This window comes from Pteronotus mesoamericanus, unplaced genomic scaffold (genome assembly GCF_021234165.1).
Source record: "Pteronotus mesoamericanus isolate MK-2021 breed Mesoamerican mustached bat unplaced genomic scaffold, CSHL_Meso_final contig_116, whole genome shotgun sequence".
Classification (NCBI taxonomy): domain Eukaryota; kingdom Metazoa; phylum Chordata; class Mammalia; order Chiroptera; family Mormoopidae; genus Pteronotus; species Pteronotus mesoamericanus.
In genome coordinates this window covers 5,734,458-5,761,266 of record NW_026555027.1, presented here as the reverse complement: position 1 = coordinate 5,761,266, position 26,809 = coordinate 5,734,458, and the positions used below count along the sequence as shown (strand labels likewise).

Here is a 26,809-nt window from a genome sequence, read left to right as displayed (position 1 = left end):
TATTTCCTCTGACGCTCCCGAATGTTGGCCCATCGGGTGTGCAGAGCCTGCGCCACGCTGAGCCCCTGGAGGAAGTTTGGAGGAAGAGGAGCATCCGACATCCAACAGTACGTTGGGGTGACCAGACTTACCAAAATTCCTGTCCATCCAGACAACTGTCGCATCTCCCAGGAGGCCGTGCCTTTGTTTGCACGCTATTGCCCGATTGAGTTCACATCTGTGCCTTCTCTGTGACTGTCCTCAGGGCCACTCCCAGGTCGTTCATTGAAAATACCCCATTGTGACAACTGCACCCAGCCGCTGAGGGTCAGTTTCGTGTCAGCTTTACGTTTTAGGTCTGTGAAAGAGACCACTCGCACGGAGTCACCAGGTAGGACCCTAGAGTGAGGTGGTCAAGTAGTTGGACTCAGGGCCCCAGTGACTTTGGGCCGGCCTGTATCAACCTCTTTGTGCTTCCCCCGTAGAGTCCCTGCTGCCGGTGTTGGCCTTGTGGCATTGAGTTGATGAGAAGGTAGTAACGGCTAGCCCGTAGCATGTATCACGTGCGGGCAGCACTTCAAATGCTTTACCCACACGTTTATTACTGTGTCGGTCCCTGAAAGGAGTTTGGAGGCCCTCCTGGTGTGAGTCCAATCCCAGGCAGAAGAGCAACCCAGTAAGCCTGTGGCTGTGTGTTTCCCCCCAGTACATCGGTGCTCTCGGACACAAATTTGACTTTAAAACATAGAAATCAGAAGGTGGTGGACACTGGACTGTATAGCGTGCCACCTCTCAAGAGCTTTCCATTTTTTAAATCATTCATTTATTTTTTTGTTCCTGCACTCATCTCTCTGGTTAGCCAGTTCTTTTCCAAAGCAAGAAATGAAGGGCTGGCTGAGGACACGCTGTCTCTTGAGGTCTGTAGCTGATGCAGTGAGAGCTGTATGCTGGGAACACCTTGCTTTGTCCCCAGCCTCCCCCATTTGTCTCTCCCCATCCCCCCTTAATGACAACTTCACAGTTTGGTTCTCTGAATTTGACTATTTTAGATGGCTCATATAAGTGGAATCACATAATCCTTGTCTTTCCGTGACTGGCTTATTTCACTGAGCACAATGTCCTCAAGGTTCACCTGTGTTGTCATGTGTTGTCGAGCTTCCTTCTTTGGAGGTAGGACAGTGTTCTCTGTATGTAGACACCCCATTTTCTGGGTCCATTCCCCCGTCAGTGGACCTGTAGGCTGCTGCCACGGTGTGACCGTCGTGAGTAGTTCTGTGATGAACGAGGCAGTGCCGACAGCTCTTAGGGATCCCGAGCTCAGTTCTTTTGAATAAATATGCATGAGCGGGACTGCTGGGTCACGTGGCTATTCATTTTTAAGCCTGTTCGTGGGCCCTTCATACTGTTTCTGCTGTGGCTGGACCCTTGTGCACTCCCACCAACAGTACTGTGAGGACCGCGGTTGCTGCGCCTCCCCAACAATGCCTAGTACCCTTTGTTTTGTTAGGATAGCCGCCCTGACAGGTGTGAGGTGACAGCGTATGGTGGTTCGATTTGTGCAGAACCTTTTGTATGCTCTTAAAAGAGTCTGAGAGAAATATCTGGAACCATGCTTCTAGGCAATAAAGAAATGTATGCCCCAAACAGTAAGACAGAGACATTTCCTATTTGCCGAGACAGTTACCCATTTAGCAAGCATCTGATGAATTACTTTAGGATTTTCACAGAAACTGCTAGAAAACACCTATATGAATACGAAGAAGACAGTACTTAAAGGAATGCTCTTGGCTGTGTGTGTGCCTTTCAGAAGCAACGTGTCAAATGTCCAAACCCTTACGATGGTAGAGTAGAGAACGTGTGATCCTCTCCTGCTAGGCAAGGCTCGGTGCAGGTGGAACCCCAAACCGCCTGTGGGAAGTTTCCCGTTGACTTGGTGTGCCTAGAGTGCTTGGTGACAGGGTAGCCTGGCGATGGTGTAGCACGGTGACGGTGTAGCACAGCGCCCTTGGCAAGGAGGCAGACTCTGCAGCGTGTGCCCTTTCTCACCACTCCTGGGCAAAGAGCGTACTTACGGTGAGACTTTTAAATACGTACTTGGCAGATCTCCCAATCATGTTAAGGTTTCATTTTCTTAAAGCAGGGCCTAATAGATGGCCCTGAAAAAACTTCTTCCCTGGGAATTGCCTTGGCTTCTTGGGTCTTTCTATGCGCATCCTGGCTGTGTCTCCCACCTGCCGCGCCAGGCTCTCGGGGCACTGTGATGGATAAGCCCTGGGAACAGGGCCCGCACCACGATGCCCCACTTTCGCTGTCGAGATTCCCAAGAGTGAAAACAAGGGGAAATGACTGTAAAGTGAGAATATAACTCTTCAGGCCCCTTTGGCCGATTTTGTTAACTACCTACTTGGAGTCCAGCATGTGGACCAATGGGCGACCCTCTCCCTGCTCCAGGTTGGCGTGCCTGTGGGTTTATTACAAACGCTGTTGGAAATGATCAGCAGCATAGTTCCATCCTGTCTTCCTCAGAAGCTGAAACAAAACACAGTGGGGAAAAAAGATGATTTTTTTTTTCTTTGTCCTGAAGGTGCAGCTTTGGAAATTCAGGTCTGATGGTCTGATTTTACAGTGAAAGCTGGGCTGGGAAAGCTTAATGAGATGAATTAGGTCTCGTAGTTATGACATGAAAACAAAGGAACTTCACTAAAATTGCTCTGACTCTAAATACTTACTTAGACACAGTTTTGGACAGCTCTCGGCAATGCAGTTTAGCGGCCCATCCTGTCTCTGGATTTGATGGGGGTTCAGTTTTGTACCACAGGAAAACTGTCGTAACCCATGCCTACAGCACGTGTCTTCAGATGCAGAAATTAAGCCTTTAAAAATGAAGGAAGTGCAAGAATTGGTCTGAAGGGTCCATAGTTCCCCCATTCCCCTACTTCTATAATTCTCTATATCTCTTTGACCTTTAAGTTTTTCAGTAGTTAACTGTCTTGCGGGAAAAGAAAGAACTTAGGGTGCCCAGTATACAGCTGGCACTCGATTAAAATGGCCTAAATGGACGAGGGAGTGAACGAATCTGAGCAGGGTTCATCCTAGACTTGAGAGCCATTGCTCCAGTTACGCTCATCACGAGTCGCATCTCCTCTTTTTCCTAAAGAACCAAATCCCTTTAACTCTCTGCCCTGGTAACTTCTCTTCTTGAGACAAATAGACCAAAACATATACTCCACTCAACTGATGGAATTTTCCAAAGGGCTAGGAAACTAAGGCTCAAGCGAAGACACTCGGTGTTTTGATACTAGGATGGGTCTTTTAGAGATAAATGTTTGAAGCCAGGAAAAATTGCATCAAGAGGAAATACTGTGTGTGTAGGCAGCGCTGGAAATGGAGAGGACCTGCACCCTGGGAACTCCGACGGTTATTATTTTTAAATATCCGTCATGTTAGTACAGCTGTGAGGGCGCCGTGGAGCAGGGCGGTGCGTTTCCAGGCCCATGGTCGAGCTTCGTCCTGGGAGGCCCCGGCGGGGATCGCCATCCACAGACGTTGACCGCTCCTCACCCGCGGTCAGCCAGCAGAACCAGACACGTGAGCAAGTGACGCCGAGGGCACATCTGTATTTTTACAGTTCCCAGGCGCTGAATGAATTCTCTCCAGAGCTGCGCAGCCCCGGTGTGCCCTTCCCCTGCTGTGGCCGTCGGGTCTGGGGTGACCTTCATTCCTCAGCTCTGTGGCACCCACAGGGTAGCCTCCTGCCTCGGATGGCTGCGACCTTCTCAGATTTGAAAGCAAAGTCTACGCCAGGACTATAGTTCCATGATTCCATGAGGGGGCCGCAGAGTTCCCACTAACAAAGCATGGAGGAGACGCCCCACCCTCAGGCCTTCCACTTCGGGGTGGAAATCTAAAATCCGCTGGAGACTCGTGGTTCCCAGAAAATGAAAAGTCACGTGTAGGGTCGAGCTGGAGAGGGAATATCTAGAAACCCACCTTTGAAGGCGTAACCCGGGCCGAGGCCCCTCTACTACAGTAACCCTGGATTTGCCATCTGTGGGGTAACCGTCTAAGAAGGTTTTGACGTATTTTTCTGTTTCCTGGGGAAGCTGGATTTTTCTATTTCTTGGGAGTTTCCTTATTAGGTAGGATTTTACTATGTCCTATAACTTTCCAATCTCAAAAAAATCTTTCCAAAAAAATAAATTCCCTTTTCTCTTTTTCCAGAAGGCAAGTTTGTCTTTCTCCTCATGGCCGTGGCTGCCTTACTAACAGCAGCCCTGTGAACTGGGGCCTGGCGGCCCCCCGGCCGAGCCCTTCCTGCACCCACGCTGTGCGCCACATGCCCCCAGCCCAGGGCGCTGGCGTGTGCTCTCGGCTGCCTCCAGGGCGCCAGCCTGCCCCTTCCCTGCCTGCCTGCTGGCCCCGGAGCTTGGGACCTCGTGAGCCTCCAAGTTCCCTGACGAAAAGCTGGCTTGAACTTGGAATGTGAAATTCCACACAAGGGTTTCACTCTGAGGTTTTGAAAAAGAGGAACGTCATTGTAGGAAGAGCCTTGTTGAGCGCGCCCGGGGTCGCCTCCCAGCATCTGTGTGCGTGGCCTGTTGACTGTCACGCAGCGAGAACAAACGGCAGTTCACTGTTTTCTGCACGTGTTTCCAATCAGTTGTCACAGATGGTTTTGACATGACAGTTTCAGGAGGAGCTGGCTGAAGAAATAGAAGCCAGGTGGCAGCTTTGCTCCCCACGTGCCTGCTCTGTGCTGGGACCGAGCCTGGCCACTGTCACAGTCAGCTCAGGCGGCCAGTGACAAAATACCATAGACCAAGGGGCTCACACAACAGGCACTTTTTTCTCACAGTTCTGGAGCCTGGGAGTCCACGGTCAAGGTGCTGGTGGGTGTGGTGTCTGGCGAGAGCCCTCTGCTTGGGTTGTGGAGGCCGATTCTCCCTGTGTCCTCACAGGGCAGCTACAGAGAGCTCTCTGGTCTCTTCCCCTTCTTATAAGGGCGCACGAACCCAGTATGTTGGCCTCGCCCTCACAACTTCATCGAAACTTATCTCTGAGAGCCCCATCTTCAAATGTTACCACACCAGGGATTAGGACTTCCACATACAGACTTTGGGGGGACACACGTTCAGTCCCTGACCGTCCCTGGCAGGCCCTGCATTTGCCTCCTCTCGCTTGCCTCTCCTGCTCTCTCTCTCCATCTCCTCTACCTCGCCTTCCTTTCTCCTCCCTTGTCTCCCTCTGAATCACAGCAAGACCAGCGAGGCATGTTTTCCAGTTGCCACAGTAATAAGGGAATGTATCTTTCTCTTTGCCAGAAACTCCCCTGACGAATGCAGCGTGGCCAAAGGCGGGAAGATGGTGGGCAGCCCAGACACAGTCGGGATGAACTACGGCAGCTACATGGAGGAGAAGCACATGCCACCCCCAAACATGACCACGAACGAGCGCAGAGTCATCGTCCCAGCAGGTCAGATGCCTGTCCAAGGTGTCACAGAGCTGTGTCTTCCTGCCTGTGGCTTCTGTCACCCTCTGTGGTCTAGAGCAGTGATTGCACATGGGAGCCAGCAGGCGTGGGTCTCTGTGTGCTGAAGCGGTCACTGGTGTATGCGTGTGCGTGTGCGTGCGTGAGAGAGGATGTCCATGAAAAGAGACCTAGAGGCAAGAATTACCCTTTCTCTGAGATTATTTGGTGTTAAATACCTTTTCTTTTATGAAATGCTGTTCATAATAGATGATACCTTGTTGGTTCTTTCTAAGTTTTTTTTTTCCTTATCTGGGAAAATAACAAGTTGGGAACAGTCCACTGCTTGTTCCTAGAATCCAGCGTTCCCGTCCTCCCTGGCCTGTAACACAGATCCCGGGAACAAGAGTCACTGTTCACCATAGAATTAACTCTGAACTCAGCTCAGGGCAGTGACGCGGAGGAAAATAGCAGGCACATAGTTATTTAGCAAAGCTCGAGGTAATCGGAAGAAAGACTTGAGGCTCCTGAGAGGAAACGCATGGCATAAAACTAGAGTTACCATGAGGCCAACCTCAACAGCCACCACATGGTGGGCCTGGCTCGGCATTGGATATTTCAGGAAGCCCTTCGGGGCCATCATCTCCCACGGTCCTGAGACATAGGTGTTCTCATCACAGTGTTCCCACGAGGGAAAGGGAGACCAACTGTGTCGCCAGCTAACTTTTCGGGGGGCAGACAGCTCATGAGAGGCCACGTTAGAATTAGATCTGCCAGAATCCTTCATTCTCTCTTTGGATTTCAGATCAAATCTCAGTCCCTGACGGCAGTCACCCTGGGCCCTTCCCATTACTCGGTCCAGCCATCTGGTCACCCTGCCATTCTATGCAGGGGCTTGCACTTGCTGTCAGCTCAGCCTTAAAACCTCGATTCCAGGTAGCCCTGCCCTTCACTGGGCTCTGTGCAGACACCTCTTCAGAGAGGCCCTTCCTGCCCACCCCCTCCAGAGCCCCTCCCTACTGCTCCCAGTGACTCTCAGGCCCCCGCCTGCCCCGGTTTTCTTTAGGATATTCATTCCCATCTGTCGGTACAGTGTACATTTATGTGAGTGTTTGCTTCTTATCTTCCTCCCTCCATAGAGTGTGAGCCCCACAATGGCCCTGCCTAAGTGGTGAAGTGCAGTGCCTGGCAGGTAGTAGGTGAATACTAACTGAGGGAGGAGGGAGGGAATGAAGCCTAGCCACTGGGCTGCATGCACAAGTCATTCCTCGTGGCCATGCTCCTAAAAGGTCCACATGGGTGAAGCGTGTGTGAGCTTGCCTGTCCCTTCACCCGGAGAGAGTGATGACAGGCAGGTCCAAATCCTCTGCATGGTACAACTCCCACCCCTTATTCTGCATCAGCTCATGTCCAGTGGAATTCTGTCACCTTCCACACAGGAAAGGGAAGAAGGCAGAGTACTTGGCAAAGCACCTGGCTTAGATTCTTGGGCTGGGTTTCTCTGCAAGGTTGTCACTGTGTGGCTTTCAGCAAACTGTATGAGGTTGATTTGATACCGTTAGGTATGAAAAGGGTCAGCTTTTGTGGCCGACCCTGATCTTGAAGCACCTTGCAGGGCTTTTGTAGGGCCCTGCAGAGATAAAGACTCATGTGTGCCTTATGAGAGGAACAGAACTGGTTTTAATGTTCATTGAAACACAGCTGACACTTAAACTATACAGAAGCCATGTATTTGGCTTGATTGTGACAACTGAGATACTACCCAAGATGTATCACTTGTCACTGCGCTTAGAGCAGGAGGCATTTCCTTTTGAATGGGGGAAAAATGTAGAAATGAAACGTCCAAGTTGCCCATCCTGGATGTGTGGCATCTCAGAAAGGCTTGAGATCAGGGGGGTGCCTGGGGACATGGAGGGGCACTGGCTGGACAGAAACAGGGTGAGGTAGAAACCTAAGAAACTGCCACGCAAGCCCACCTCACCCTTTGCTGTGCCCCTTAGGAATTATGTAATTTCTTCAATTTAGGCAAAGTTAGTTTTCTAAGATGAGAGAATCAGTCTGCCAAAAGGCCTGCATTGAAAATTCTTGTCTTGGTTCCTCATGGAATCACAGACCCACTAGGTAATGCCTGGTGCCACTTACCGTCCTTTAACCAATGAGGTCATGATTCTGTCACGCCATCAGTATGCTTTGATGTCATCAGTGTCCTTCCCAATAGGGCCAGCTCTTGAGGCTTTCTATGTTAAGTAAAATGTTTAGAAAACAGGAGAGAGATTCCCATGGGGAAGTGGCAAAGGGCCAATTCAACCAAGTCTGAGCCTCCACCATTTCTGATCTGTGGTAGGTGCTTGTTCAGTGCCTGTCGGGTGGGTGGGGGGCTGGCCATGCAGATTGGCTCATAGTCAGTGTTTGTGTAAAGGCTGGTTTCAGCTCCTGAAGAAAGTCCTCTTTCAGCTGCTCCCGCCTGGGGTTGCTTCACACAAACGCAGGCAGTTATTCGGTTACTAGTGTTTGTAAGAGTTAATTGTGGCTGATTTTGCAAGTTGTGTCTTTCAGTTATTGGTCAAGCTTCATGTATGTGTGCTCATACACAGACATACAGATGAACACGTGTGCATGCACACACACAGCCGCATTGCACAATCCAGCCTGTTCCCCAGCATGGCTGTGAGGTTGCAGGACGTGGGGCAGCTCTGTCAGCTGCTGCACCCACACCTGCACCCTCGCTCAGGACCAGGCCTCCTTCAGGCACATTTTGGGCAGAGAGTGCTCTGCATACAGAGATAGGATTCTCCAGACCTGGTTCTGAAGGTTCATACAGTTTTTAATAGTTAGATGCCTTGATTAACACTTAGGAGTGGACATCATAAAAATAGCTGAAAAAGTTATTATTTCTAAGTATTTGTACCAGCAATCAACTACCTCCCGACGTTCATGTCCTAGACCTAAAAATGGTTCCCACATACACTGGCCAGAGAATTGGTGGTTAGAATGAGAGGTGAGAAGGCAGGACCTGGGGCGTTGTCAGTGCTCAGATGGGGACCTTGAACTTACGTTCCTCACTTCTCAAAGTCCCTGGTGTTGATACTGTCTTTAACTCCAGAGCTATAAGGAAACTGATAAAATATCCCTCATGAGTAAATATGTATTCCCTTATTTAATATATTTACTCTGCCTCCTTATGGCAAAACGGATTTAAGAAAGTTCACACAAATAACACACAAAAGAGCAAGGTAGAGTCAACTTAAAACATAAATGGATGGAGAGCATGGGCCAAAATAGAAACAGAGACAGTGACACCAGGAGAGAGATTGTATACATATATGTATAAGTGCAAACTTTTCAATCTTGCTCAGTTGCAAAAAGTGGGTGTTACTTGGCTCCAAGGTGTCAGCAGGGAGTGCAAAGGGAACCATGACTCAGTGTCCCATAGGATAAAAGAAGACTAATGTGGGGAAGATGCCCAGCTGTTGATTCTGAGTCAAGTGAAATGTGTGTTCCTTGATTTGTTATTGTAAGATTACAGGGAGGTCCTGAGAAAAGCACTTATTGGTAGGGCCACGAGGCATTCTGGGAAGCCCTGGATTATGCCTGTTGTCTTGGCAAAATTGTTGGATTGTGCTTCTCCCTCTCAAGGTCTACTAGTTAGACAATAAATCATGTCTGTACTTTTAATCTGTCTGTGTATCTGTCTGTCTATTCCATCTGTCATCTGTCTGTCTGTCTATCCATCCATCCATTCCATCTGGCTATCATCTATCTGGTGTGCATATCCATATGTCGAGGTCTGCATCTCATGGGGTTGGCTGTCTCTCATGCAGTTGTACATCAGTGTCATTCAGTGACATCAATCTTAATCAGAGGGACCAGAGACATATGACCTAGTTAAACAGCCCTTCGTTGGCTCAGGTTAATGTGGAGCCTGACTAGGAGATGTTTTTCCAGTATGATCAGAATTGTTGCCGTCAGGAATACCTGGGAGACTTGTGATCTAAACGTGCAAATTCCCAGAATGTCTGCACCCAGGTGTGAGGGGAAGGACTCTGCGTTGCTGACACACTCCTTGGTGGTTTTTCATGTGTAATAAGGTGTGAGAAGCTCTAGTCTAGTGAGAAGACACTAAATAAGTTATACTTAATACACGTTAATTATTCTGAATAAAGGTAGGATACGTCACTTTTAGAAGAGGGAATGGCAAAAGGAAGAATAGAAAATGACACTTCCCATTGGTATTCAAAGAAGAAGAAGAAGAAGGAGAAGAATCAGCCATTTGGTAGGAAGGAAATTTGTCTTCCTAAAGCTTCTACCTGAAGATGTGTTTTGGGGGCTTGTCCTTGGTCGGCACGCTGAATTTGGCGAAGGCCTTATGTCGAGGCATTCACAGGGACACCCGGAACCATCAGAGACACCGAATGCAGCATGAGAGCCGAGGAAGCGCCTCTGCAACGTTCGTTGGTGTCGGCACTGAGCTCCATTTGGACACATTGGATCGCGCACAAGGCCAGGCCCGAAAGCATTTTACTGTGCTCTTATCAGCGGCCAAGATGACTTAGTACAAGGCTGGAATCTGACTTCCAGTGTTTCCAGCTCTGCCTCACCAAGGCTGTGAACATAGATCGGTGTTGAGAAACAGTGGGTCCCCATATTACACAAGAGAACCAGTATGTTCTAAGGATGTAAGTCTCATGACTCATGAAGCATCTTCCATCAGGGATGCTGCCCCTCCGAGGGCCAGGTGTGCCTCTGGAAGCTGCCAGTACTTTGCAGGTATTGACAGCGTACTTGGTGATGTGCTAACCAAGAGGGCTCACAAAGAGGAAGACACGGTCTTCTCCAGAGTTGCAAAATGCTGACCAAAATGCAACAGGGCCTTTGGTTTTAGCAGCTGACATTATTTTGAAAGATTTTTCTTTTTCCCTGTCTTTATTCCCTAAAATAGGCGGTAAAGCATTGAGCTTTTCAAAGATTCTATGTGTTTTCTAAATGTCCACCTTGAGCACAAGCCCTTGTGGTAAATCCAAAGTCTCGGAGATAGACTTGCCGCGTTCATCTCCTCACTGGTCTGCTCCATTCACTCATTCACCAAGCACTTACTGTGTTCCAGTCACCATGAATAAAAACTTCTGTGCAACTGTAAAGCCCGTCTTCTTGGCCCCAAACGCACCTGGTTGAAACTACTCATATTGTGTCCTCCTCAGACTCTCCACACTGGGGAACTTCTACTCAATTCAAGAAGTGTTCACTGAGTACTCGTCACTCATATTCGTCACAGAGGAAATGACCCAAAGCTGTCAGAAGTAGATAAGACCCGTCCATGTGAAGCAGTTCATGACAGGGGAGTGCGAGATTAAAAGTTCGAATGAGTGATTCAGACCAATGACTCAAGACATCTGGGGAACGAGATGAATATAAACATGACAGATCAAGGGGAGCTTTCTTTGTAGCCCTCAGGGTCTATTCCCAAATCCCTATGTGACCTCGCCCGCTTTCCTGTGCCACGCCCTGCCCTCCCGTCACATCGCTCCGTTCCTGGCAGGTTGTCACAACCCAGGGTCTTCCTCCCACTGTTCCCTCTGATTGAATGCCCCTCCTCCTTTCTATGCCCACAGATCCTTCTCCTTTGTTAAGGCATCTCTGAAATCTACTCCGTCTAGGAAGCCATCCTTGATCTCTCAGCAACTGAATCGCTTCTCTTACATCTTACCAGTTCTTTTATCACGGGACTCTATTTTGTTTCCAATTATATTCTATAATGCATCTACCTCCTTACTTAGATACGGGTATCCTATCTAATTCCATGCAGGAGTGGAGATGCCTTGTGAGCTAGAGTGCTGGTAAACATGGGAACCAGACTACTGTTCAAGTAGAAATTACAGATCAGCACTGAGGCAGTGAAGGGCTTGTGGAAAGCCAAGGTCCCGTGAAGGGAGAATGCAGTCGCTCTGACCACAGCATGGCCACGGTGCTCTAGCCAAGCTTCCCGCGTGGCTTTCAGTTTCCCGGCAGTCACGCTAAAAAGAGTCGCCGGGGGAACTAATTCCTGTTTTCCAATGGAAGTGTCATAGGGAAGGCCATGGTTTTCTCAGAGAAGAATCCCTGGACTTGACATGCGGAGCCCATTGAGGCTGGAGGCGTGACCGTCTTCCCGCCGCAGTTGCCACACTGCATTTCACCAGCCTGCTGCCTGTCACGTACTCCACGAACTCAGTGGGTGACAGCCGAGAGCAGCTCAGTGCAGACAGACAGCTGGCGCCCAGTGTGAGTCTTTGCTGTCTGCTGATGATAGTGCAGTGAGGATCTTGAGCTCTCGCCCTGGCAGAGGGCCCACGTCACTTTCCCAGGACCCTGCCTGAATGTGGCATCTCCAGGCTGGGCTTCACGCGCAGACCACTGACAAGTAATGGGAGAATATCCTCCCTGACCACGCCCAGATGGCCAACACATCCCGTTTGAATCCTATTAGAGTTAGTGATTTATAAGCCTGTCTGTTCTCTTAGATCACTGTAAGCCTCGTGGGTTGGTGATTGTATCCTTTGCATTCTTAGTCACCAAAGTAGCAAAGAAACGTCAGTCAATGGGCATTTACTGAGCTAATGGTAGTCCAGATTTAGTTAGTGAGAGTCCCAGAATCACTGGAGTTGGAGTTGCAAGATTCTTGATGATCTTTGCTCAGCTTTGTGTATTAATCAGGGTTCTTCACAGAAACAGAGCCTGCCTCTCTCTCTCCACCTCTCTGTCTGTCTGTCTCTATATAGGCACACACATGTACGAGCCTTAAGGCAGGAAAGCCAGAAAACAGAAGGCAGAAGACGGATCTCAGTGGTCAAGGAGACAGCTCCAGTCCTCTGTTCCTCCACCTTTCTGTTCTCTTCAGACCCCCAGGGAACCCCAGGATGCCCACCCACAGCAGGGAGGGCCCTCTGCTTTCTTGAGCTACCAATTTAAATGCTAATCTCTCCCAGAAACACCCTCACAGAAACACCCAGACATAATGTTTAACTACATATCTGGCTTCCTGACCCATTCAAGTTGACAGGCATTATCATGAGCCTCTGCCTTTGAACTTGAGAAAATCGAGCCCTCAAGAGGTGACACGGCTTTCCCAGGACATACACATAGGCAGTAAGAGCCGAGCCACTGCCGACCTTGCACTTTACACTTAGAGAACCTGATGATCAAAAACGACACAATTCCTTATTTTCCTTTGTCATGCCACTAAACACTCCGAAGAGTCCCTCCCACTGTGTCTACACTATAGTATGTGTTTCTAAAAGCTTCTGTTTAAATTCCTTCTACAACAACCTAAGCAACTGAACAAGCACATCAGCTAAAACTTAAATCCTAATGTGAATGTTAATTATATATTTAAACTCTGAGCTGAATAGCATTTGAGGAGACTGTCGTTGGGAGATGCATGTGACTGAACTCACACAAACCGCAGTGGCGGCAGCTCGTCTCCCGAGTGCGCACCGTGGGCAGGCACCTGGCCGTACGCACCTGTGGAAAAGGCACTACCTCCTTTAAACCCCACAACCGCCCTGTCTTCTCGGTATTACTTGTTCACTCTACAGATAGAGAAACTAAAACTAGGGACACTAAGCCCAAGATGTCCCAGTGATTGGAGAGCCAGGATTCTGACCAGTTCTGTCTGTCCCCAGAGTCGAGTTCTGATCCCTTTTCTACACTATCAGAGGCACCTAGGGAAGAGCACAGGGAAGTGGGATGATGGAATAAGATTGTGCCCTTGTTGCACAGATGCTGAAGTGGCCTTTTCAAAGGAGACCGAAGTAAAGGGGGGGGGGTAGACGAGACGTTCAAAGTAGTCTCCCGTGATGCCCAGCCCTTCACCTTTACGCCTCTGTGGTGGTTGCGCTTGATCTGTTTTGCTTAAAAACCAAAGAGAAGAATGGAAGTGAAAATAGCTTAGGTTGAGCATGATGATGGCATAGAAAAAAATGTTAAGATGGATCATTTTGGTCTGGTTCATTCAGTGTTTAAGATGCCTGTGGGGCCACCAGGCCGGCCAGTGGGCTCACCTAGAGCTTAGAGTTAGAGTCCTTTATCAGGAATCACACACTTGAGCTCTAAACTCTTGCTGTTTTTTAGATCTGGGATTGAGGGAGTCAAGCTCACTGTTTCTGTATTTTCTTGCCACCAAAATAAGGATGGCAGGGGTGCCTGTTGTATGTGGTGCTGAATGGATTCAGTAAGACAATGCCTGTGAAGTTCATTAACGGTGCCTGGAATATGAGAATACCTCAAACAATCGCTGCATTTCCTTCCTTTTTGCTGAGGCGTTGAGGAGAGCTCTCTGGACTCCAGAGCAGGATTGGCAGACATAAGCATGCGTCATGCATTGAATTGTACCCCCACAAAAAGATATGTGAAGACCTAACCCCCAGTGCCTCAGAACACGACCTTATTTGGAAACAGAATATATTCAGAATCAATCGAGTCAAGATGAGGTCATTAGGGTGGGTTTCATAAAATGATGGGAGTCCTTGTAAAAGGGGACTTTGGACACAGACACACACAGGCAAGATGATGTGAACACACAGGACAACAGAGGCAGAGATCGGAGTGACACAGCTGTGAGACAAGGGGCACCAAGGACAGGCAGCACCACCAGAAGCTAGAAGAGGCAGGAGGAATGCTACCCAGAGTCTGGGAGGAAGGGCAGCCTAGCCAGTACCTTGATCCCAGACATCTAGCCCCCAGAACTGGGAGACGATAAATGTCTGTTCTAAGCCACTACGTTGTGGCACTCAGTTATGGCAGCTCCCGAAAACTATTAATAGAGCATGCATGTAGGGAGTTGCTAGGACATCCAGGGATACCTCTGGAGTGAGGAGACGGGGGGACCGAGGACAGAATTCCGGGGACACCACTATGTAGAGAGGCAGGGAAAGAAGACTCAGCAGGGAGAAGCTCTGAAATGGAACAGGTCACTCGGCATCAAAAACAGGATGAGAGCAAGCAGGGCTGTTAAATGAACAACTACAGGGAGGCAGCAGGGAAAAAACAAACGAGGAAAAACAACTCCAAAACCTGGGTAATCACTCAGCAAGCGTGGAGAACGGCTCCCTCCAGGAAAATATTTTGGCGCGTCAGCATGTCCCAGATCTGTGTGCGGCCCTGCAAATGTAACTCAGTCGTGCCCTTTTGGAACAGAGCACATAATGGAATGGTGGGTTCTCAAGCCCGTTGAGGACAGGCACACTTCCTCAGGGTTGTTGACTCTTTCGTAGGGTCTTGCACAAGTCACATGTGCAGTTCGTTACTGACAGTTGATTAATCAATAAAGGAACAAAATAGAATTGACTTCTTTGAAAATGGGAAAGTTTTAAAGTAATAGGCAAAAAAAAAAATGTGCAGAGAAGGCTCTTGGTTCTAGTGAAATGTTGAACTTAGAAGGAACCAGAGACGTTCTTGCAGAGCACCTGGAAGTGCTGTGTAAAATCAAACATCCTGTTCGTGCAAAGCTGAACTGAGAAGAAATGAATTCCTTAGAGACTGAAAACAGGGAGGATGCTGAAAACAGAGAGGCCAGTTCTCACACTGGCACCTGGGCGTCTTTGGTGGCATGGATGGGGGTGGCGTACCAGTGTCTATCATACTGAGACTGGGGTTTCAAAGGCCAGTGAAGGGCAGCAGATGAGGTCTTGGGCTTGCTCACAGCAGGGGGTTGGGCCTGAGTCCCTCTCCAGGCCTTGTACACACACATACACACAGCTGTGAGTGCCGGCAACCCTCAGGCTGAGAAATGAACGAGAGCAGAGTGGTCGTGGCTCATGATAACACTGGATACCTGACAGAAGGAAATACAAAATCTTCCTGGAGAGATGTGTTTTCTATCCAAGCCTTACACATTTCTTGCAGATGAAGACCTGCAGAAGATACCTCTCTAACCCCAAATTACAAAAATGGAAAGAAACCATCTATCTAAACCAAGATTGAGCAAAAACAACACTGGACATGATTAAACTCTCAAGAATGTTGGATAACTGAAGTATAGGATAGAGAATATTAAGTAAATAGATTTTAAAATGATGAAATACATACGACAAGGAACCAAAAAAGAAGAGAAACAAGACAACATGGAAACAAATAATTTTGAAGAAGAAACAGGATTCCTAGAAACACAAAACGATTCAGAAATTATCTGAAACTCAGCAGATGAGTTAAACAGTTGATTTGAAAAAGCTGAGGAGTGAATTAGAGACCTGATGCTGTTCTCAGAGTGCAGTGCAGTGGCAAAAGAGATGGAAAATACAAGAAAATGTCAGGAGCCAGGAAGAACTCCCACTAACATCCTTTGTAGATCTAATAGAAGTTCCAGGAAGGAGGAAATTGATAATGAGAGAGATGAAATATCTGACGAGATGAAAGCTTGACTTTTCCAAAATTGATAAACAAGACCATTTTCTTAATAGGAGAAGCACCAGTCAGGGAAGGAAAAAGAAGAGTAAATTCACAGCAGTCACACTCTGGTAAGACTGCAGAGTAGCAAAGACCAAGTGCGTTAAAGCCAGCTAAAGAAAAAAGACTTTCTGAAAGCAATGACAGCTCTTAGGGCAGCAAACTTTTCAACAACAAAACAGAACACAGAGGGCAGTAGAAGAAGATCCCCAGTGACCTGGGGGAAATGGGTATAATTCTGGCCGTCTTCTGGGCTCTTAACCTTTTTATCGCCTACCAGAGACCCATTTAGTAGCTGCATGAAGCCAATGGGTTCTTTAGAATAATGCCTTTCGAGGAATAAAATAAACTTCAGCAGAATACAAAGGAAGCAAGTTTATTAAGAGTGTAGTCTAATCTACAGTGTAAATTGAGGGTGAAAGAAAGATTCTTTCAAAGAGTGAGAGCTTTGCTAACTTACTCCCAGTTCAGGAAATAACAAGATTTAATAAACAAGGAAAGAAAAATGGATCCTAGAGGAAAAGAGTGAGATAGAAGAAGGAAATGAGAACAATGAAATTGGTTAATAAAAGGGCAGATTAAAGTGAAATAGCTATAAAATGACTGCCCTGGCTCCCTAGCTGGGGAGCTCAATAATAAGGTGAAATAAAAACAGTGGACACCATTACCATGTACGATTAGGGATGGATGACAGGAGTTCAAGATTTCTACATTCCTTGCCTTTTTTAGGAGAAGGGTGTATTAGATGATTAAATTTATTTGGTTTAAAGATGAACAAGAAATAGAGTTAGAATGTTAAACAGCCAAGCCAGTAGAGGAAGAAAAAAAAAGGAATGAAGAAAAAGTGGATCACTATAATTAGACATTTGGAAAGGAGAAATAAAGGACAGACAAGGTAAACAGAGAGCACAAAATAAAGTACTAGAAACCAGATAAATCAGTAACAATAAATGTAAGTAGACCAAACTTTCTATGAAAGACAGAGTGAGTGATTTCTTAACAACACCCTAAAGTCTTTTATGTACTATTTACAAGAGCATGTAACACGAAGAATGAGTAACAGCAAACAAGTGAAATAAGACATACTAGTCAAATTCTAATCAAAATAAAGCTGACAAAAGTGGAAATAGAAAGCAGAAAGCATTACTGGAAATAATTAAGGATTATTACCTGATGAAAAAAGATTACATTCACAAAAATATATAACGATGACAACCTCATATGTGCCTAATCACATAGCCTCAAAATACAGAAAGAACCAGAAGGAGAAATAGACAAATCCTTAGTGAGAGATTTTAATTTGCCTTTCTCAGTAATTGATAAATCAATGAAATTAAAATTGTGTATATCTTACCAATTTTGATTCAATGGTTATTTATAGAAACCTGCACCCAACAGTTAGAGATACTGCAATTTTTTTAAACTCATGATGCACTTACAGAAATTGACCACACAGTAGGACACCCCCCAAAAAAAGAAAAGAATAGCTTAATAAAAAATAACTGGTGCCTGTGATCTCATTCATCAACAGAAGTGAAATAAAATTAGAAATTGACAGTGATCAGAATGATAACACTGCCACCCACAAGTGTGGAAATCAAGACTTTTCAGAAACAACCTTGAGTATAGGCTGTGAAGAGATCAAATTTCAATTTCTGGTGGACTAAAGCTCAAATTCTAGCCAGTTCTCTCTGCTGGGCCAGATAAACGTGCAGCCTGTCCCCAGGTGGAGACGAAATGTTAAATTTTTACAGACTTCTGAGTGTCTTGGATGGCAGATTGGTAGACCTGTGCAGTGCTTGGTTGTATAAACAAGGACCTCACAGGCTTGGGCTATGTCTTAGAGGTACATTTTACTTGATGGCATTTTTTTTTTCATTATTAAGGGCGATTTTCCTGCCTGGAAGCCAATACTTTGACATGATATTGTCCAAGAAAAATGACACCCAGGGCTTGTACTGTCGCCAGCCTGGCTGGTGTTTAAGCTTACTATTGCCTGTCCGCTCGCAGGGGTCTCAGGGACCGGCTGTTTGCCTGCGTGAGGGCTTTCGTTTTGTGAAGGAGTAGAGCATGTCCTTCAGCTGATGTAAATATCCATGTAATACCTTCCCAGCAACAGCAGAACTCCACTAGGGCAGATCCATTTGCAGGGAAGCTCCCCCGACCCCTTGCAGCCACCTAGTATGTTAAATAGTGCAACTCCAGAAACACTGTGCTGTGCTTTTATTTATTTTTTAAATTCCCATTTACTGAAATGGCATTCGTAAAACTCTTGGCTATGAACGGGGTACTCTAAGATACAAATCAGAAGCTTCGGAGAGAGATGGCTTCTTTCCCCCTCCCCGTTCCCCGAGGGTTTCCCACGCGGATGTCCGTGAAGTGTGGAATGATGACGCGGAGGTTTTCGAAACAATTGGACGGTGGGGCTGAAAACAGAACAACTGATCTGCAGGGGCTCATGATTCATCTGACAGAAGCACCTCCAAAGGCTTCTTAAAATAAAGTGATAAATCAGACTTTTGTGTTTAAAAGGAAGAGGCTGCCCTGCGATAATAGATTGTGTATTTCATTTTAGCCGAGTTTGCATTGCAGAGCCTAGTGTGTGGATGCGCTATTTCTCTGCAATACGTTATGTTGGCAAAGTGCTTTCACATACAGTATCTCATTTACGTTTCTGTTTCCCTAACGGCTCCCCACTTAATTACCCACCGACAAAGAAAACGAATTCCGGAGAGGTTAACATTGACATCTAGTAAATGGTTCCGTCAGACCCAGATTCGAGAATTATGCCTCCCAGTAAAGCCTTTTATTTTATCGCCAAGTTTGCGGTGCTTGGTGTCATTTAGAACGTTCTTCGATTCCTCAGATATTTGCAATGACTCTGAAATTCCTAGATCATAAAGTCCAGTGTTCTTAGCAAGAACTCAAGGCTCCCCTTGATCTGACCTCAGCCTCCATCCCCACACGTCTGCGGCTGGGATCCCTCACGAACCCCCCACCCCAGCCAGGCCCCCTTCTCACGTCTCCCGCAAGCGCGTCAGATACTCTGCGCATCTGTGGGCATGAAGCTGGGCTCGAGCTTTTCCCCCAAAACTGAAGGGCCTCTCTCCTGCTTGTGCCAACCATCGTTTCCGTTGATGTAGGCTCAAGCCACGCAGACCTGGGAAACCTCCTTTTCCCTGGTTGGGGTCCGTGGCGCCCTCTCCGCACACTCACGCCCTGCGTGGAGACCCAGATTTGACTGCTCTGTGGGTGGTGCTTGCAGCTGCCTCCCGCGGCAGGTCCCCAGCGTCTCTTCCCCCAGCCCCTCTGAATGCCTGTAGTACTTGCGTGCATAGGAGGCTCTCAGTAACTCTCACCTGAGTTAAACTCACCTCAGCGCTTTTCCCATCAGAGCCTTGAGTTCTCCACGTGGAGGGGAACCTGGCTCAGCTGTCAGCTGTGAGGTTAAGTGACACGCTCTTGTTGCACCACTACCTGGAGGGGGACGGTGTGGTTGCCACATCTGAGCCCAGGCGAGGGCGATGCTTCACAGCCCCCCTTTCTCGCTCACCAGCAGAGTGTGGGTCAGGGAAGGAGGCGAGGCCTGTGGAGCCCTGGGGGGCCTCGGGAGCCCCCGCTGGGAGGGCAGGGGGTCAGAAGCAAGCCTGGCTGAGGTACCATGGGTCTTGGAGGAGACCCAGAGACGCTGCTGGGCTCCCCACGGAGCTGAAGGGGGGCTGGGTCCCAGAAACCCTCTTGTCTGCAGCTGCCGTGCCCATGCCCGGCCCAGGGAGCAGGGGTGGAGCCGGGCCTGGGCGTCTGGTGGCGGTACCGCTTCCTGCATGGAGACTCGTTGTATGTACGGACAGCTTAAGAGCAAAGGGGGATGGACCTCAAAGGAGGGGCGAGTCTAGGGGAAGGTAGAAGCAGGGGGTGCCATGGGGGCACAGCAGCCAGTGCCGTGTGGCTGGGAAGATGGCAGGGCCCAAGGAACTCGGGGCCGTGGGCTGCAGCTGGGGAGTCGGGCCTACCCCTCGCAAACTCTGCAGGTGTCTGGGTCAGCACCTGTAGAGTGGTTCCAGGACAGGTCGGGAACGAGCATCCTCATGCGCCCTAGCAAGCGGCCCTATTTCCTTTCTAATGTTCATTGCTTGTGAACTTGCAGGGCAGAGGTGTGGAGGTCAGATCCCAGCAGGACCCAAAAACAGCCCAGCTGTGCGTAATTTTATTTTTCTCAAACAACGCAGTTCCCATGAACAAACTGTGTAAGAAAATGAGGTTAAAATTTTATACCCGTGGAAGAAATTTTATAAAAACACTGTAACAAATAAGCATACATATGAATGTATGTTTAATCCTTTGTAAGACCTTGTTTTGATTTAGAAACAAAGAGAAGAATACATTTTTTATAAATAAATTTTAACCTAAGTATTATCCACTCTTTTTTGGGGGGGAGGTGGGGGAGAACATACAGTTTAGGGATAAAGGAGAAAAATCCTAAAACTCTCCATCACCTTTTCCCCAGAAACAACAGTTGCCATTTTGTTGCATATCCCTCCAGAAGTCTTTCCATGGTTGTATTTATGTTTCCTTTCAAAATACAGTGATACTGCCATAGTGTTTTCAGACTTTTTAAATTTAATCTACTTTGAACATTTTTTCATTTCAATAAACATATGCAGCGGTATAGGTTTTGATTTCTAAATATCACGGGAATATTCCTAAATGTCCCACAACTTAACTAGGTCTTTGTCTGTTGGATTTTTAGGGTGTTTCCAATGTTGTCCTGTTAAAAACAACACCACGAAGGACATCCTTGAAAATAAGTCATTTCCCACATCCTTTATTGTTTCCTTAGGAGAAATTTCTAGAAGTGGGATTTTTAGCTCAGACATCACACACATATTTTTTTTTAAGAAGCCATCTGAGTCGTATTGCCGGACGGCACGCAGCCGGCAGCGCGGGCAAACGCTGCTCCAGCGGTCCCGAGAGAGAGTTCGAGAGATGCGAACAAAATGGTTCAAGGAATTGGTCTCTGGGGTCCTGCACGTGATTTTCGTAAAGGGAAATCGAATTTCGCCAAGGGAAATCGCTTGGCGACCTGGCCGGGGAGGGAAACTCGTGAACGGGCACATCGAGGGACAACAGGGAGACTGGGCTTTTTGTTGGCTGTCTTCCTAAGATGTCCTTTCTCCATTTTAACATGAACCCCGTGACCTTCAGGAAGATGTTCGTGTATCATTCTTAGAATATCTGGCTCTGCCATGAGGAGAAGAAAGCGTGTTCCCAGGATGAACTGATTTTTAGGCAGCCGTCGCACCGGAACATGGTCCTCCCATGGTGTTCAAGGCAAAACAAAACAAAACAGAAAGGAGCAAAGTCGGGCTCCTGCCTCGGGGCGGAGCCTGGAGGGGACGCCTCGGGGACGGCCAGCAGGAGGCTCCGTCCGAGGGGTCATAGCTGTCCTCTCCGCCCAGAGCCGAGGGCAGGGGTGGCCTGAAGTGGGGGCGTCTGAGGCCATGACGCCATCGGTTTCTGTATGAGGAACCATAACTTGACATGGGGAAAAAAAGTAGAAAAAAGACCCGTGGGGAAAAAAAACAGCCTAGAGTTTTGAACATTTTATCCCTGAACGCAGAACCCTGACCCAGTGACCAAGCCCCATCTGAACTCTGTTGAGTGGGAGAGAGTTAACCTGCTACCCCCACGCTCAGTTTCCAGACTAACAGAATGTTCCCACGTGTGGGAATCACAGAGGGGCAGGCACACCTTCCTGTCCACACCGCCGTTGGGGTTTCTGTCGACGTTCTTGTCTTTGCAGGAGAGCCAGGCTCCTCCTCAGTTCTGGGGGCCCGTGTGCTGAGTGCCAGTCAGAGAGGGAGCGTCAGAACACGGGTCGAAATCCAGTGTCACTGGTAAACTTGATGGCGCACGTGCCCTGGGACCCGGCACCTGCACCCCAGGCCCACGCCCCGGCCCGAACTCCCTGAGCGTGGTGTGCACGTGGGTCGCCTGAGGAGCGTGTGAAAATGCCGGGCTGGATCCAGCAGGTCTGGGGCGGCGCCCGACACTCTGCATTGCCAACCAGCTCCCCGGTCATGGCGATGCTGCGGGGCCCGGACCCCACTCCGAGTTGCGAGGCCCTGGGGGGCGGGGCTGCACCGGGGCTGTGCATCAGAGTTCGTGGGGGGCTCCTCACAGCCCACGCGTCTGGGCAGCTCACCTGGGGAGAGCCCGGGCGACAGCTGGCTCCCACCTCCCGGGGACTCCAGCGAGGACCCAGGCTGTGGACCCGTGTAGATTCCTCCACGTGGGCCCCGGCGCGGGCCATGGGGACGTTCACCGATCAGGAGACTGGACGTGTTCCTAGGGGAGGGGGTGCCCATGAGCTGCTTAAACGGCTGGCCATGCCTACGCGCACGGGCTTGGACAGCTCTTGAAAAGACAGTGCTGAGTCCCAAAGCAAACCAGACACCACTGACGTTAGCTTCGTGAACACAAGACGGTATATACAGCGGACGCGGTAAAAACATGGAAATCTGTGCGGGCGTGGCGCCAGCCTCCCCTGCAGTGGCCGCGGGGCACTGGGCAGGAGGGCGTGCGCCCCGGGCGGGTTGTCCTGGATTTGAAATGGTTTCTTTCTACTAACAAATATTAGAAACAGGAACCGTACGATTCCACATGTGTGGGATATAAAGCAGAAAGCAACAAACCAAGCAAGCGAATGGACTCATGGACAGAGACTACTGTATGGGGGTCGATGGAGGGGGAGGAGGAGGAAGGTCGAGGGGGTCAAATGTAGGGCGACAGGAGACAGGCTTCGGGTGGTGGGCGCGCAGTGGGGTATTCAGGAGATGTGCCGTGCAGTTGTACGCCTGACACTTAAATAATGTTATTAACTGACGTCACTGCAAAAGAAGATAGGAAAGCGAAGGGAACGAACGGGAGGCGGGAGGGAAGGAAGAGAACTCGGGTGCGGTGACTGGCCGCTTCTCACCGCTGCTGCTCTTCGTGTCTGTGAACTTAAAATCTGTTTCCACAGCACACGACATGTCCCGCGCGTGAGTGGCCCGACACGTTAGTAACACCCAGCAGGTTCCATGAGCTCAAAAGTGATTCAGAGGAGGGCTGATCCCCGCGCCAGGACTTTGCACTCCCTGTGGTCGGAACTTCCGGCCCGCCTGACCCTGTGGGCCTGCCCACGGACCGGGGGCAGGGCTCTCAGTGGACGTGTGAAACAGGCAGGAAGGAGGAGCAGCCTCCGGAGGGGCGGCCAGCCGGCAGGCAGCGTGGGGCTCCCAGCACAGGGCTCCTGCTCCCGCCCAGGTGTCCCAGGAGCCTGAGCAGGGTCCCATCTGCCGGGGAGCGCCCTGCGCACCCAGCCCCCATGCCGTTGGCGTTTCTGTTGGGCACGGCCGTCTCCCTCTCCCCAGGGCCCTGCCCTCCCGGCCCTCCCAGCGCCCCCTGCCTCCCACGGCAGTGGAGCGTGATGGCATCGCCTGCATCCTGTGGGCGCCTGGGTGCCCCAGCTGTGGAACGGGAGCCCCGGCCGGCCCTGTCCCTGCAGGTGTGAGGGAGCTGCAAAACCAAGCTCCCTGCAGGAAAGGCGCGTAACTGACAGCGCCCTCCCAGCGACGCGGCTCACAGCCGGGCTGGGGTTTTGGTTTACCTGCACTTTCTTTCCAGTTCTGTGGTCAGCATTTTTCAGTATTTTGTCGAAATACCGGTTTGGGCTTTTTGGAGTCTGGAATGAGCATCTTCCTGATAGGTGTTGCTAACGCACGATTTCGTGTAAAGATACCAGTAGTCGTCTAAGGAAATTTTCCATTTGCACGTATTCATTTTAGGTGAATAACTTAAAATGAAAATAAATGGGGGGGGGGAGGAGAATGCCCCAGCCCCATCTCTACAGGAAACTTGAGAGTTATTTGAGCAACAGAGGGACAGGCGGGGTGAAGAAGCCTGAACTTCCACACAGTTCACTTCAAGGACAGACATTCTCTTGGAGTCGGCCCCGAGCCAGGCTCGAGGACGTGCGCGCGGTGCGCAGGAGGGGCTGTGGCTGGCGGGAAACTCCCCTGCGACCTGCCTCGGCCCTGGACATGGGTTTTCCGGAGTTGATCCAGTCTGTCCCCATCCCCTTTCAGATCCCACGCTATGGAGCACAGACCACGTGCGGCAGTGGCTGGAGTGGGCGGTGAAAGAATACAGCCTTCTGGACGTCGACGTCTTACTCTTCCAGAACATCGACGGCAAGGAGCTGTGCAAGATGACCAAAGACGACTTCCAGAGGCTCACCCCCAGCTACAACGCCGACATCCTTCTCTCCCACCTCCACTACCTCAGAGAGAGTAAGGTGGTCCCCACTCAGGACCGAGGTCACTGCTGCCGCGGTTCTCGTTGACCTGAGTGGCCCCGGGTCCGTGTGACAGCACCGTTCTGCCCTGACCCGACCCCCCACTCTGGGTCTGAGAGAGATGGTTGCTTAGGGGCCGATGACTTAGTGAGCACACGCTGCAAAGTAGCCAGCACTGTCACTAGAAGCCAGAAAGTCATCTTAGCCTTCAGCTGCCTCCCTGGGTCCCCTCGACCAGCTGGTCAAAGGGAAAGGAACCTGTACCTGGTCACATGTTATTTTGTCCCCATCGTGCCCCAAAGGCACTAGAGACGTGTGGGAAGGCTCCCACGGGATGGGGAGTTGGGGGTTCATCTTCCCTAAAGCTAAGCCGAGGCCCCACGTGAACACGTAATGAGGGGCATCTTCTGGTCTCACGAGATGTGGCCGAGCCCCGCAGAACGGGAACGGCACAGTGGCGATGAGAGGCGTGAACCCACAAAGTCTGCTGCATGCTCTCGTTTTTCAGACGTCAAGCATGGTCCGAGGGAGGCGGCCGCCGTGCGACCGTGGGGTGGTGGAAGCTCTGGTGTCAATGCTTTGCCTGGCGTCCCCACCACGCACTCCCTGAGTCACACGTGGGCCCCCTCTAGGTTTTAACACGCTAACAAGTGGCAGGGCCACGGAGAGACTTCTAAGTAGCCTGCGGTGTTAGAGGGGGACGACTGGGAGGGTGTTTTCCTTTCTTCTTTCCTTCTTTTTTTTTTTTTTTTTTTAAGGAAGGTAATTCTCTTTCTCTCTCTCTCTTTTTTTTTTTTTTTCATTTTGATGTTGCTGTTTTGTTTTGTAGCTCCTCTTCCACATTTGACTTCAGATGATGTTGATAAAGCCTTACAAAACTCTCCACGGCTAATGCATGCTAGAAACACAGGTAATGCTGGCCCTGCCCCTCCCCTCAGGACCAGCTTAGGGTCCCACCCGCAGGTTGCATGCTGTAAAGGTGGCGCGTGGGACGGTCAGTGCAGCAGGAAGGCAGAAGGCACAGGTGGACGCTTGAGGGGTTTTGACAGGTGGGGTACCACAGCCGAGAGGCAGGGGGCGCCCTTTGGTTTCTGCGCACTCTTCGCTTTCCTTGACAATCAAGCACTTGTTCTAACTGGGAGATGTGCAGGATTAGCCTCTGCCACAGCCTTAGCTCACATTTGCTGCATTCCATCCTGCCGCCACTGGTTCCCAGATACACACTGTGCTGACCGTAGATGTGAAAAGCATGTTTGACAGAAAGGGGCCCCTTAGCCTTCTTTTCCTTTCTTCTCCTTCTTCATTTTTATTCTCCTAGGAGTGTTGACTAGGACAAACAGGACTTTGATTTTTTTCCTCTTGGGTAGAGTTTTGGGCCACTCATCTTGACTCTAATCTCCTGGCGCAGACTTTGCACATTTGCCAAAGGCAGGCAGAGAGAATGTCGGTACTTTCTGCGGGCGTTTGTTGAACGGGAAGCAGTGTTATCGTTTTGGAGGATGGGAGATGACTTACTAACTGGATACCTGCTCTTCTCTCTCTAACCATGGATTCTGCATTTCATTTGTTTGTTTACTTTTTGTCTGAGCCTAGTAGAGTGTAACATAGTGCTTCATCCAGGCTAACCTCCCTCCCTCCCCTCCTAGCTGGGGCTCAGCTCAACGTGCCCGTGGTTGGCCGTGGTTGGCCTCCGTTTCCTCCCTCCTGCGGCAGACAGCTGCACAAGCGTGGCCACAGGCTGCTCCCCCACTTCTCAGCCCTCAGGGACCCTCTGCCCCCACCCAGGCTAGGGATGCAGCCATCAAGGGCCAGCAAGGCTTAGGTTACCCACTGTGAGCATGCAAGCCAACTCACGGTCAGCCCTCACGTCGTAGAAACACAGCCATGCGCCAAATACTTGCCATTTCATTTTAAAATGTATCATGTGAGCCCAGGTTTGAGTATTGCCATGAAATTGCTACTTGATCTTGTTCTTCAGAATTCAGAACATTGTGCTTTTAATCTAAAGTAAAGAAAAAATAAAAAGCCTGCTCTGAGTGGCTAGGATACTTTTTCAATGTAGTTTATACTCATTAGCCTAGTAATGGCCTTGTGGCCAGAAATAACAAATAACTTAGACAAAGTAATTTCCCCCTCTTAGGAAACACCTTTGAGCTATACATATTTTCTGATAATTTCACGGTCATTTAAAAAAATTTGAACAGTGAGTGAAAGTTTCGAGAAAGCCCTGATTGCATTATTTTTGTTATTGTTAAACATAGAAGCAAAGACCAAGTGAGCCACCCCCAAATGGACTGAGCTAAGAAAAGGGAACACTTCCTGCTAACGTATGCGTGTTGATTGAGGGACAGAAAAGGAAAACATTCATTTGAATGGAGCTGTGGATTGATTTTTAATAAGATCCATATATTCTCTGGCAAAATATCTATCCTTCTTTGGTACTACTTCCCAAAGGCTCTGTAAGATGTTTTACAGGGTTTATTTTTGGCGGGGGGGGGGGTAATTTAAAAATGAAAACATGCACCATAGAATTTTTTTAGTAAACAGAGATTGCAGGGCATGGTGGGGGGAGGGGCGCCAGAATGGGCCTCAGCAAGAAGCTGTAA

The 26,809-nt window shown here is 49.2% G+C and overlaps 1 protein-coding gene across 2 annotated transcripts in view; it reads left to right on the top strand.

Annotated features, from left to right (window-relative positions):
- The window catches only part of ERG (ETS transcription factor ERG), a 96,309-nt gene that overhangs the window by 52,591 nt on the left and 16,909 nt on the right, over positions 1-26,809 (top strand). For both annotated transcript variants that reach the window (XM_054578363.1, XM_054578354.1), the window contains exons 3-5: positions 5,301-5,452; positions 23,995-24,198; positions 25,033-25,113. In XM_054578363.1, the coding sequence (XP_054434338.1) occupies positions 5,301-5,452; positions 23,995-24,198; positions 25,033-25,113 (437 nt within the window). The remainder of the gene's footprint in view (positions 1-5,300; positions 5,453-23,994; positions 24,199-25,032; positions 25,114-26,809) is intronic.